This window comes from Manis pentadactyla, chromosome 9 (assembly GCF_030020395.1).
Source record: "Manis pentadactyla isolate mManPen7 chromosome 9, mManPen7.hap1, whole genome shotgun sequence".
NCBI classification, from domain to species: domain Eukaryota; kingdom Metazoa; phylum Chordata; class Mammalia; order Pholidota; family Manidae; genus Manis; species Manis pentadactyla.
Genome location: NC_080027.1, coordinates 98,444,886 through 98,458,954, shown reverse-complemented (window position 1 = coordinate 98,458,954; position 14,069 = coordinate 98,444,886). Strand labels below are relative to the sequence as shown.

Genomic DNA, 14,069 nt, shown 5'->3' with positions numbered 1-14,069 from the left:
TCCTAGTTGGCCTTCTTTTTAACCTATTCATTGATTTTTTTTGTTGAACACTGAAGTGTTTTTTGTTATTTAGATTTATTTTTCCTTTGAGGTGTTTTGGATTTTGTGGCATTCACAAACTCTAAATGGTCTATGAGTGTTAATGACATATAAAACTTTGGCAAAGAGGAAGGTGAAAGATATACAAGGAGGGTTGTTTTTTTTTTAAATGGGCTGCACTCTACCTGCCCACCTCCCCCAGCCTATTTTTTTTCAGTACTAGAATATATTTGTGGCCATTTGGATGCTTTCTGCCAAAAGAGATCTCCCAAGAGCTCAACAAGGATAGTAGCTGGCTAATAGTCACTGGGTAAACATAATTTTGAGATTAATAGGGAGCAAATGTCTGAGGCTCTCAAAGCAGTTACCATATTGAAGTTTCACAATAAGGGCAAGAATTAAATTCCAGTTGAGAAAAAACAGTGTCCTTTTTTAAGTACAATTTATTTTGCTTTTTCTTTGTGGAAAGCAAATATGTATTGTTTCAAATGAATGATTGGATACTGATGAAAACAGGATTAATACGTAGTCCTCCTAGGCTTTTGCCTTTTAAGATGTTAGACACTTGCAATATGACTATTTTTCAAGGAAATATTCTCAAATGCAGTGTAGCCTTTTCCCTTCTGTTTGCACCTCAAACAGTGCATATATCATTTTGTTCAATTTAAAATATGGGAAATTAACTCTTAGTTTCCCTTTCAGCTGTGGCCAGTGTCCTTGGTGATAGTGGAAGCTCTGGACTTGTTCTCTCTGCAAGTGCTGTTCTCTCGGAACATAGGCTTGGCCGGGAAGTAGCACTGAACTTAAAAGAAGACTGTGAAGTAGAAGTTGGTGTACTAAAAGCAAGTGTTGACTTACAAGAAGAAAAGCCTCCAATTTCTGATGGTCCTCCTGATACTCAAGAAAGTCATGTAAAAAAAATTAATTTTTTACTTCTTTGTCAGTCTTTCAGTTTTGATTTAGTTAGGTTTCAAACCTAATGCATTCATTTTTCAACTGCTATATAAAAGCTTCTTTATAAAAATCTTTTTAAGAAGTGAGTAAATATTTTTGTGCAGCATGAAACAACACATCCTTTAAGAAATTGTTTTACGGCTGTATTAAGTCACAATTTTAACAATTTTTGCCTAGTGTCTGTTTTAAACAAAAGTTCTTTTACCTATAAGAAAACAGGTACTGGCTACTCCAGAGACAAATATGATATCTAAACTATTCAGAGCATGTATTTGAAAATAATTGAATACAGTTAAATAGGAGCCTTCCCCCATGCATACTTCCAGGAGAATGATGTTCAGCTGGCTGAGGTTTAACTTCTATACACTCCAAAAAGGTTTCTGTCTTTGTTTTTATGATATTTAAATGACTTACAGTTTCTAAAAATTCCATCAAATCTCTTTTATAAATGATAAAAGAAATTAAGATGAAGAAAAACTACCTCTTCTAATTATTTATAGAAATTTGTTTATATAGCATTTGGGGGTTTCTTAACTCATAAAAATACATTGTTGTCCATATTCATTGTCATGAGTATTTTCACTGTGAAATAGATGGATAAACTCCCTATCCCTTCAGTTGGGAAGCCAGTAAAAATTGTGGGTGTGGTGTATGTGGGAACCCTCATTCCTGGATATTTCCAGTCTTTCATCTCACAATGTTTGGGGAATGGGAAAATGTCATTGTCTAAGTGGGTGGTAATGTTCTACCTTCTTGGTCAGGAGATCTCTCTGTTACTCTCTACCTCCTCCTTTTTCTCCCCTTCCCTTACCAAAAGGTAAATGCAAGGACCATTCCTTCTTCCACCAAACCCTTGCAGGAGAGGTACTGAACTTGAAAGCCTTAGGAATTTCATGGTTTATGCAGCCCCAGCAAAGGGAAGAGGATTGAGTCTAGCCCAAGGGAGCTTATGTAGGTGACTTCTTCTTCAACCTTATGGGGATCATGCTGTTTAGAAAGTGTGGTTAGTTAGGTAATTTGGGGATTATCATTATTAAAACACAGTGTGGGGGTTTGTTTCTTTTCTCCAGTTAATTTTTTTTGTGGGTGAGAGTAGAGTAAGTCCTTAATTCTTCTCACAACTGTTCACATCAGAATTTTCAGTTTTGTTAAGACTGTTTTTAAACCAGGGATATGGGGAATTTCTACTTTAATTCCATTTAGAATCTCAATCTTTTTCTGTCTAGTTGTATTGACTGAGTGAGAAAGTCTGATTGTTTAAATGGATATTTTATAAAGTAAACCCATAAGTATATGCTGTATCAAATACAGTTTAATAGTTCATGCACCAAGGGTGAAATGGTTGTTCAAAAAACTTTATGCTTTAGGTTAAAATAATATATACATTAAAACTCTTTAACCAATCTCTTCTCTTTAATTAATTTTAGGTGACTGAATATGAAAAGCTTGAAGTTCAAGATTCAGGACGAGAGACTAGGAATCTTTCATTTAAGGAGTTGTATCCCTCAGGAACTCTTAAGCTTCAATATAATTTTGATGCCATTGAGCAACAGTTTTGTGACTTGCCCGATAATAAAGACTCTGCTGAGTGTGACATTGCTGAAGTAGACGGGGAACTTTTTGTGGCTCAGAGCAACTTTACCTTGATCCTGGAAGGTGAAGAAGGGGAACTAGAGATAGGTGATTCTGCAGCATCTGGCGTGTTGGCTAAAGCAACTAACACGGCAACTGAGGAAAAACATGTCCACAGTGGGGAAGATGGTAATCATGGGCATGTTGCAGAGAAGCCATCTGTCACAACTAGTGATCAGGAGCCCCAAAAGGCAGAGACATTACCATATGTGCCTGAACCGATTAAAGTAGCAATTGCAGAAAATTTATTAGATGTAATTAAAGACACAAGAAGTAAAGGAATTACTTCAGATACAATGGAACAGTCCATTCATGGAAACATACCTCTAATAAACCAAAAGGTAATGTGTTCCAAGGTAGTCAAATCTACATTTAAGACTGTTCAGGAAACAAATACAGTGACTGTAAATGTCAGCCAAGTTAATGACATGATTTCCTCCAGAACTCGCACAAGAGGACAACGTATCCAAAACCTGAATATCACATCACAGCAGGAAGAGTCAGCAGAAGTTGCTGCTCCTCAGATGCTGGGGCTTTCAATTATGAAGAAAACTAGGAAAACAAAAATCTCTGGGGCTTCTGAAAGTGCCTGTTCTGATGTCACAGGAATATCTCAGAACCAGCAACTACCTCAAAATTCTGTTACACCTAGGAGAGGAAGAAGCAAAAGAGAGATTAATCAAGACACATTAGAAAGTATTAATTCTGTGGAACAAGAATTACAGATTACTCCAAGTAGGAGATTGAGAAGGTTAAAATCATCTCAGCTGCTGGAACCAGCAACTGAAGAAACTTCTTTTAGAAAAGAAGTTAAGCTTTCATCTGTTACAAAAAGGACTCCTAAGAGAATTAAAAAATCTGTTGAAAATGAGGAAAGTGTTGAAACTGTAAATGATCTAAAAGTTAATAAAACAACAAGTCCTACGAGAAGTACCAGAAAACTGAGAGGTGCTAATTTAGAAGCTTCTGGAAACAAAGGATATAAACAAGATGGGAAGTCCAGTGAACAGCCTGTTCTACCTACTAGAAGGGTTCAGAGAAAAGTTAGTGCCTCAGATGTTCTGGAAGGCTCTAAACTTGATTCATCCCACTTGACTCTTGAAGCAAAATTTGATGTGCCTACAATACCTAGGAAACGTGGTAGACCAAGAAAAATTAATTCCTCTGAAGATGTAGGATCTAAAATTGTTCAGGAAGCAGGATGTTCCAAGAAGAGAGAAGCTCTCAGCATCCAAAGGAAATCTACAAGAAATATCCCAGCTAAGAGTGAAAATATTGATGTTGGAAAACTAGCTTTAGTGCCAAATGAGGAATTTACTACTGAGCTGAGCGCTAAGAAAAAGCTTACAAAAAGGACTGAAAATCAAAGCCAAAAACGTCCATTATGCTCACTGTCAGAAAAATGCATAGATAAAGGAATGACACACGCAGAACCAGATGGCCAAGAGGAAAAACTGCTTGTCACACCTGCTCTGACAAAACCCTCTCGTAGCACAAGAACTAGATCCAGCAAGGCCATCTTGTTGCCGGACCTTTCTGAATCAACAAATGAGTCTTTATTTTCTCCTCCTATGGGAAAAGTTCCAAGGAAAGAGAAAGGTACTTTATTAACATCTCTACTCAAAGCAAAATTCTTATCTCATTCAAAGTCTTCAGCTTAAAATTTTATTGTTTTAAGTGTGATTTGGTTTGATGTAAGGCAGTAATTTATTTCTCCTAAAAATGATTTGTAGTTACAGGAAATTCCTGCCCCCTCCAAAAAAAATTTTTTAATGTTTTTTTTAATAGTGAAATGAAAATATTTTGTATTTCAAAGTTTATATTTAGGTTTAAGAATTTTCTGGTTCAAAATTACTTTTATTTTTAGGTGTAAGAATTTTCTGGTTCAAAATTACTCTTTACTTCTAAGTTTACTTGACATAGGTATAATTTTTTTTAATAGTATAATTTCTCTTCTTTCTGCCCTTATATCCTAAGTGACTTAATTTTGATTTATCCCCAGATAGAATCAACATTTTTCATCTAAGCACTACTGTGTTCGGCTCATGTCCAACTAATATCCACAACCTCAGATTGCTTTGAAAGGAAACAGAATTTTATTGATTAGAATACAGAAATGATCTAAATCCATATTCCCTGTTGCCTGTTAAATCAGCTGCACAGTTACATGCCCTGCCTTCCTCTTTGCCACTGGTGATGGTATTGTTTGGCTGGTATCACTCATACCTTCCTAGCAGGAGTGGTATCTCCCCAAAGGGGTGAGGGTATCTTAATTCTTCATGTATAAAGCACAGATATACATAAAGTACATGTAGAAATTCATAATTATCTGGGCAATTAAGAGAAAGGGTGTAAAAGTGATAATGAAGAAAAAGTCGAGACACTGGTGTATCTGAATATGTCCCAGTAGGGTGGGTCTTTGCCAAGATGATAAAAATGGCTAATGGGTGAGGAACTGACATACAAAGAACTATAATAAAGTCCTGAGGGGCTAATAGAAGCATATGGAAGGAATGACGGGGCCTGGACATTTTTGCACAAGAGTCTATTTTTGTATTTCCTTAATTATTCCTTTGAAGTGGAGGTGAAGGCTCTGAACTAGTCTTTGAAAAGCCAAAGATACTGAAGGTATCGTGTTCATAGACTACAGATGCTTTGGGTTTTTTTTTTAACACCGAAGAGGGGGTTAGCCCCAGTAACCCCAGCCTTTACTCCACATCTGCTGCTTATTGCCTGGGAGCTGAGAGGACTTATTTCTGATCCCACCCCTCCCTATTTTTTCTTCTGTTCAGAATCATATGCCTTTAAGAGCAGAATTTAACATCTTACAGAATCTTTATTGTCCCAGTAGGTGAAATAATATTGAACTAAATTTGAGATTTCAAAAATTTGTAAATTATATTCTTGAAATAACAACATCATTACAAATGCAAACATCTACAAAGCACTTACCATATAGCACACATTGTTCTAATCCTTTACTTTTCAAAATAACTTTCTAGGCACTATTTTAATCCTGTTTTGTAGAAACTGAAACCCAGAGCAACATAAGGAACTTGCCTTTGTTCCCACAGCTAGTAAGTCCAGAAGCTGGGATTTACTCTCTAGCAGACTGGTTCAGCTGCACTGTGCCACTTCCTTAGTTACACTGCTAATTGCCATTAATATGGGGACCCTGGAGTAAAAGCAGAAAAAAAATTGAAATCAAGTCTGTGATAAGTGTTTTTAATTACATATTTTAAACCAGTTCATAAACCACATTTTTTTTTTAATCTGTAGAATATCTTCCTTTCAGCCTATTTTTCTGTATTGTTACTTTATCTGCTTTTAATTTTATGATGTGGAGTTTTCTTTTGTTCCCTTGACTTGGAACAACTAGCTCAGAATGAGCTGAAAGGAAAGGTTTGATTGTCTTCTTTGTAAATAAGATTACTTTATAAAGAAACTTTCCTGGAAGGATAGGAATTATGAAGCAGAACTAGCTTAGGTTATGTGTGAGATTGATGTTTTTCCTTCCCAGAATGTTTGAGGAGCAGTAAAGATTAAAATTAGTGGAATAATACAGTTTTGTATGTGCTCCTTAAGTTCTCTTGTAGCATTATTTAGTTTGAAGTATAAAATATTCCTAAAGCTTTGGTTTACCCAAATGGAGTTGGAATTTTTCCTGTCATTTCTCTCTGCTAACATGGGTACCATGTTAGACGAGTGTTAAGTTTGGGGATGTTTACATCTTTCTGATGTGCATAATTTGTTTAAAGCTTTAAAATAATAATAAGACATGTATATACGCACTCACATATATTTGTAAGTAAGCAGTGTTTTTTCTTCTTTTCTTTAGCTAAAAAAATAGAGGCTCCTGCACAGCTGAAAGAATTAGTTTCAGATTTATCTTCTCAATTTGTCTTCTCACCTCCTACCTTAAGGACTAGGCAAAAAAACACGTCCAATACATCCAAACTAGTGGTTGAACTGGTAAGAAATGCATAATTTTATTTGTATGCTTGTTTAAACATGCTTTTTAATTTTTTAAAGCAATGTTTCCTAAATAAACTTCTTTAAAAAGAGCATTTATATTTAAAGTCCAGAATTGCCTTGTCTATACACTTTTGGGGACCCTACCTTTGAGACATCTGTATTACTAATGGTGTATTACTGGCAGCTGCAGTTTAAATTTCCTATTAGAAGAAAGGTTTTTAAGTTTTGGTGCCCCATCAGAATTATCTGGATATGTTTAAAATGTAGGACCTTGAACCCCCGAAGTGACATCCACGGATCACACTTGGAGAGACAGTATTTCAGAGTTGATTCCATTACCTAACTGTACATAACCCTAAAATAAAAATAGTTCAGGGAGCATGAAGCCTGTATATTTACCAACATTATCTGTCTTGAATTATCTGCTATGAGCCAGTTACTATGCAAGGGCAAATATTTACACAGAAATAATTCAGCCAAATACCCTATCTTCCAGGAGCTCAGTTAAATTAAAGAAGCAAAAACCCACATAATTATATCACAGCATGCTAAGAATCATTTTTACACAGAAAACCCTATAGACAGAAAGTAAAGGAAACAGGCATTCCTGGGAGAGAAAACAGTAGCTCCAGATTCACAGAAGCACAGTGATGCTTGGGGTTGGGGAGGCTGTCACAAACCAACAAATAGCCAGGTACAGAGTTGAAATAGTCTCTGAAAAATGAATTCTAGGAGGAAGGTGGCCTAGTTATTAAGAGGTGATGAGAGCCTTGGTTTTAACAAAGGCATTGGGAACCAGAGGGCAATGGGCAATAGAAACATTCCGAAATGAAACTGACAGGACTTGGAGATGTGTGGGGATGAGGGATGAAGAGTGGTCCTAGATGACCAAGGTTTCTACTAAAAGTATAAACAGTCTGTGTATGATTTGTTATGTTTGAATTTATTAGCATTATTTGGCTAAACTCCTTGACTCAGGATAGAGCTTTTTCAGTTTAGATTTCAAATGTTTAATTATTTAAGATTTATCTTTTTAAAAAAATTAACCCACAGGAAGATTATGTTAAATCAGCAGAAGCTGTTGGAAAGCAAAAAGTCAGAAGAACAAGAGCTGTAAAAACACAAGAAGAAAGCAGGTATGACATTGCCTATGTAGTAATTTTTTATCCATTTTGTTTCTTAAAATTAGATTTCATAACTTAAAATGAGAAATTACTAAGCTCATGAGAAAAGGGTGATTCTTAGGGGCATTTATAAGCACCGACTCCTTGTAATTGTTAGATTTCACTGTTGAGGGTGGATTTCTTCATATGTCAGGGAAGCCCATTCAACCTTTTTAAGGAGTCATGGGTGGAGGTCATCAGTATCCAATGAATCTATCTGTTTTTGCAGTGGGTGGGAGAGGGACATGGGACGTTTCCCCTTTTCTTTTTTTTTCTTTTTTTTTTCAAAAATTTTTAATTAATAAGCTCTATTTTATAGAGCAGTTTAGGTTTCCAACAAGACTGGGTATAAAGTAGAGGGAGTTCCCATATACCCTGCCCCTGCATGCGTGTAGCCTCCTGCACTGGCAGTTCAGTTGAGGAACCTACACTAACACATTGTTATCACCTAAAGTCCATAGTTTACATTAGAGGTCACTCTTGGCATTGTACTTCTTATAGGTTTGAACACATGCACAATGACAGGCATTCATCATTATCATATCATATAGAGTAATTTCACTGCCCCAAAATCCTCTGTGCTTTCTCTATTCATCTCTCCCTCCATCCCCCCCAACCTCTGGCAGCCACTGATCTTTTTACTCTCTCCATAGTGTTGTCTTTTCTTTTTTTTCTTTTTTTTCATTTTGGTATCATTAATATACAGTTACATGAGCAACATTGTGGTTACTAGACTCCCCCCATTATCAAGTCCCCACCACATACCCCCAATACAGTCACTATCCATCAGCGTAGTAAGATGCTATGGAGTCATTACTTGTCTTCTCTGTGCTATACTGCCTTCCCCGTGCCCCACCCCCGCTACATTAAGTGTGCTCATCTTAATACCCTTTATCCCCTTTTCTTTATAAAGGCAGATAACTACTAGTAAAAATAATCATTCACTTAAAAATCCTGTGATTATCTCACTAATAGCAATAAAACTTCTTGAGGAAATTAGTCCATTTTGGTATTTTTGTGCTTAGGCATTGTTGAATTTCATAAAAATACAAAGTGTAATCCATTTTATCTTGTTTTAAAAACTGACTTAATGAGACTTTTGACCTTAAGACTGTGCAGATAAATTGGCTTTGTATATCTGTGGAACATACTTCCTATTATGAAAATGTGTACGTAATTGCTAATTGTCATTCGTCAAACACTTCGTGGGCATGGTGGGCTCTCATTCCATGTACTGACTGCTGATACTTGGCCCATCCTTGTTACCCAGCAGTATTTATTAATACATACAAAACAGAAAATTCAACCATAATCCCAATCAAAAAGGGAAAATTTTGTCATGTGAAACTTTAACTCCGCTTCTAATTAGCTTACATGACTTACTGCTTCACTTCATGACCCTTTTCTAAAATGAAAGTTCTAGGAAAGGGTAATCAACCCCTGAGGTTTTTTTCCAGTATAATTGGGAAGCCAGTTTTATAAGCCACTGTTTTACAATGTGTTTATTCCTACTTGAATTACATCTTTTTTCAGAAACACAGAAGAAGATAGTTGGTCAGCTCCTCCGGGAGAAATTAAGCTGATTTCTCCCTTGGTAAGCCCGACTGATGGAGTAAAGAGCAGGCCAAGAAAAACTACAGAAGCAACAGGAAAAGCTCCTGGAAGGAGCAGAAAGAAACTGTCTTCCTTTCCAAAACAAGTTTTACGCAGAAAAATGCTGTAATTTTTTTTCAAGTTTTAAATGTATACCTATTTGTAAAGTCATCAGAATTGTGTGGATTATTAAAAACCACCTAATTTGGAAGAAGATAATTTATATAAATTATTGTAAATTTTTGTAAACAAAAGGTCTTCAGTAAGTAAAGTAACTCCATATGGAGTGTAATTCTTTTAGTCCAGGCAGTTTTTCTATTTTATATTAAGACTTCATACATTTATATAATATGTAAATATGGCTTATTACTGGAATGTTAAATAAAGTGTATACTTAACAGTAGTTTGTGTCTGTTAGATTTTTCAGAGGGGATTTCTGTTTTAATAATTTTATATGCTAGCAGCCGTTGGTTCCATTTTCTTTCTCTACAGTTAAAAGTATTAGACCAATCTCTAAATGAGGGTGATTGAACTGTTATTTTTTAATTGCTATTTTATAATTTATGCACTTTGCTTCTGTGATTAAGATTTCTAATCAGATGGTATAATTTTGGGGGGCTGTTACTATGTTGAAATTTAATTATGGGCATGAAATTTTGCTGATTTTTTTGTAGTTAAAAAATTTTGTGTATTCTACCTCAAATGAGTAATTTTCCAAGTAATGAATTGGTTAAATATAATGTTGGCAATTCTTGTTCAGCAAGCTGAAAGGCTATTTATCTTTAAAGTCTCTTAATTATTCAGAGACTAATTATTCAGGTTAGATTGACCGGTTCACTGCTCACTAGCAACTTCTTAAAAAGGTTTGAGAAGGAAGGGAAATGTAAAACAAATCTGTTTAATGGCTATTAGTTGCACCCTGTGTGTGCCTAATATTGATAGAAGTCTGAAAAAATTTTATATTCTTACTGTGAAGGAGCCTGCTACTGAATCACAGAAATCCCTTAATATTCAGGTTTTAACTGACAGATTCTCAGAGGACGTCAGGCATAGACTAGCGAGGTTGGGGAAAGAGATGAGTACATGTGGAAAAAGGAAAAAAAAATTAAACACTGTTCTCTGCAGTATGACTGTGTGCAACTAGGTGGTGATCCTTGATGTAGGCTATAAAATGCATCAATAAATAAGTCTTGTAAAATAACTTATAACAGGTAATTGATAGTGTGTAATGAATGGACCATTCATAATTGATCATCTTCTTTGTTGAAGAAGCTTTTAATGTTTTAGTGTGAAGCTTAAGCAGTGTGCTTTTGACATCGTTTTCTACCAAACAACATGTATAATGAGAAAATTATAAAAATGCCTGTGCTGAGTCCAGACAGTGTAAAAGTAGCGGTGCACATGCGGCCTTTTAGCCGGGTCAGTGATCAGTGTTGCGTGGCCTTGGCAAAAATGTGTCTGACTTGCGTTAATAATTATTGATTTTTTTAATGATAGTTATCAAACTTGTATTTAAACTGCTTGTCATCTATGGAATAATTAAGTTTATTTAAACAAACTTGTTAAATGAGTAATTTAAAGGTCTAAATATAATGCACTAAACAATTTCATTCCTTTGCGCAAGTAGCACAATAAAAAATTGACAAGAGATGTACTGTCATGTTAATAATCTTTTAAACCAATGCAGTTTGGTGAGTATAGACCTGTGTTGTCTGCTTTTAATTATGTACTTTTTTCTCCTCAGTAACAATAGATCATTAGCAAATTACCAATTCTGTATGAACTCTATAACCTGAATGCCTTTGTGTTTAATATGTACTGTTCTTCAAACTGTGTTGCTACATTTTAGGATAAAATATGGATTATACTCATTCTAGAACCTTGTGCTAATTGTTTATCTTTGATTGTCAGTTCATTAATTCTAAGGTAATTCTGAACAGTTGGCCCATTCAGCAAACTTTTGACCTTCTGTTATGGATGCCATGTAAGACAGGATACACAGAAAAATCCTTTGCTCTCCATCAGCTTACAGTCTTATGCAAGTAAATAATTTAAAGCAGTATGTACCACAGTAGTAAGGTAAATAATCTTGGAACCCAGAGAAAATCAGGTATAGTCAATTCTACCCAGACAGATCTTGAAGATTTCCTAAAGATGCAAGCTTTTGAGATGACCATAGAAGACAAGTGAGATTTGGATACAGGTATGCTGGACAGAACAACAGGCTTGTTTAAGAATAACTGATCCTGAATGGGATATGATGTAATGATGACCTTATATGAGCTCTTCTTTGCCACTTGCACTACTTGCTTTTTCTCTCTTGTCTATCACTATTCAATATTGCTTTGTATATTTTCAGTTGGCATCAGTTCTGTCCCTTAACATCCATCTATATTGTAGAAAATATTTCAGCAACCAGGCAGATACATAATTAAAGAGCTTCATATATATATATATATATATATATATATATATATATATATATATAACTAAATTTAAGTGTAGCAACTGTTAAAGGCTTCTAAGGTTTCTCAGGCAACTGATCAAAAAAAGTCAAAGAATTAACTTGTGATCAGTAAATTAAGTACATTTGGCCAAAAATAAGGGGAAATGAAACCATTTTATAACCTAACCCATCAAAACACTGAAAAAGTAGTTGATTCTAGGTGTATTTTTCATTGGCCTTTAATATTGCTAGAACAACTAACTGCAAGTTATAAACAGTTAAGGATGTAGAAGTAGACACTAAAAGTTACAGCTTTTAGGCCCCCTCTTCAAAAAGATCAAGTCCCACACCAAAGTTCATTAGCTTACATCAGAACAGTAGCAAATAGGAAAGAGGATGACTTGGAGAGACAATTTGAGAGTAAATGATTATAGATCACAACCTGGACAATGTAATATCTGCTAGGTTACCTGGACTTTGCCTAATTTTCTAATTTCATATTCAGCCTGTCATTGTGGGATCAGAGACCAACTTGATGAGACTTTGTTATAAGAGGCAATACATTCTCAGAAGCCTTAGAAGTCAGATGAACTTGGGTTCAAGACCTGACTTTTATTACCACTTTGTAACCTTGAGTAAGGTTTTAAGCTCTTTGAACCTTGGCTTCCTTATGTATAAAGAAAGATACCTGGACATTGACACCTGAAAGGATTGCTGTTAGAAAAATTAGATAAAATGTGTAAATCAGTGAGCACAGTGCCTGACAATTACTCTCAATATTGACTTCTATAGTTTTTCACCATAGTCTCTCTTAAATAGTTTCATTGACAGAATTCACATCTCATTTAAAGTGTGCAGTTCCGTGATTTTTAGGATATTTACAGATAACATGCAACCATCACCACGGTCAATTTTAGAACATTTTTATCACCTCAAAAAATCTCTGCCCTTTTATCCTCCTTATTCCCCCAGTCTTAAGCAACCATTAATTCTGTTTCAGAGCATTTCCTTGTTCTGTACATTTCATAAGAATGGAATTACTTGTACAGGCATGCCATGGAAGTCCTGCAGGTTTGGCTCCAGACTGCTGCAGTAAAGCAAGATGAATTTTTGCTTTCCCAATGCAAATAAAATTTGTATTTACACTATACTGTAGCCTATTAAAAGTGTGCAATAGCATATCTAGAAAAAATACATGCCTTAATTAAACGTTATTGCTAAAAAATGTCAGAGCTTCCAGTGAATCATATTCACCGATTACAAATTAGCATAATATAATAATGAAAAAGTCTGAAATACTGTTGAGAATTACCAAAATGTGACACAGACACGAAGTGAGCAAATACTGTTGGAAAAACGGTGCTTATAGACTTGAATGACAGTTGCCACAAACCTTCAATTTGAAAACAAATAATATGCATAAAGTGCAGTAAAGTGAAACATAAAATGCCTATAGTCGTTGTGACTGGCTTCTCTCATTCAGCATGACATTTTCAAGATCCATCCAAGTGGTTGCATATATCAAAATTTCATTTCTTTATGGCTGGGTGACACTCCATTGTATAGATATACCACATCTTGTTTATTCTGGTTTATCCATTCCTCGGTGATGCTTTGAGTTTTATCCACCTGTTGGAAAAAAATAGTAAAATACAGTAACACTATAAACATTCATGTGTAAGTTTCTGTGTAGATACATGTTTTCATTTCTCTTGGCAGGGAGTTGCTGAGTCATATGGTATTCTGATCATTTGAAGAACTAACTGGTAGGCCTTCCCAAAGCACCCACATCATTTTGTATTCCACTATCAGTGTTCCAATTTCAGCGGGGTTGCTTTTCTCCAGTCCTGGCCAACCGTTGTTATCTGACTTTGTAGCCATTCTAAGTTGGTGTGAAGTGGTATCTGTGGTTTGGATTTCCAATTATCTGATAGTGAATGATGTCAAACATCTTTTCATGTGCTTATTACCCATTAGAAACATCTACTTAGATCCTTTGCTCATCTTTAATTGGATTATTTATCTTCATACTGAACTCTTCTTTTTTTTTTTAATAATTATTTTTTATTGAAGGGTAGTTGATGCACAGTATTACATTACATTAGTTTCAAGTGTACAACACAGTGGTAGAACATTTATATACATAATTCTAGGTTCCAGCTATCACCCTACCAAGCTGTTACAATATCTTGACTATATTCCTTATGCTATACATTACATCCCGGTTACTTATTTATTTTACCATTGGAAGTCTGTCCTTTTTTTTT

The 14,069-nt window shown here is 35.2% G+C and overlaps 1 protein-coding gene across 3 annotated transcripts in view; it reads left to right on the top strand.

Annotated features, from left to right (window-relative positions):
- AHCTF1 (AT-hook containing transcription factor 1) overlaps positions 1-11,006 on the top strand; it is an 80,228-nt gene extending 69,222 nt beyond the window's left edge. For all 3 annotated transcript variants that reach the window (XM_036918398.2, XM_057507865.1, XM_036918397.2), the window contains 5 exons: positions 742-950; positions 2,421-4,224; positions 6,464-6,597; positions 7,654-7,736; positions 9,297-11,006. In XM_036918398.2, the coding sequence (XP_036774293.2) occupies positions 742-950; positions 2,421-4,224; positions 6,464-6,597; positions 7,654-7,736; positions 9,297-9,486 (2,420 nt within the window). In that variant the 3' untranslated portion in view covers positions 9,487-11,006. The remainder of the gene's footprint in view (positions 1-741; positions 951-2,420; positions 4,225-6,463; positions 6,598-7,653; positions 7,737-9,296) is intronic.
- Positions 11,007-14,069: the final 3,063 nt, after the last annotated feature.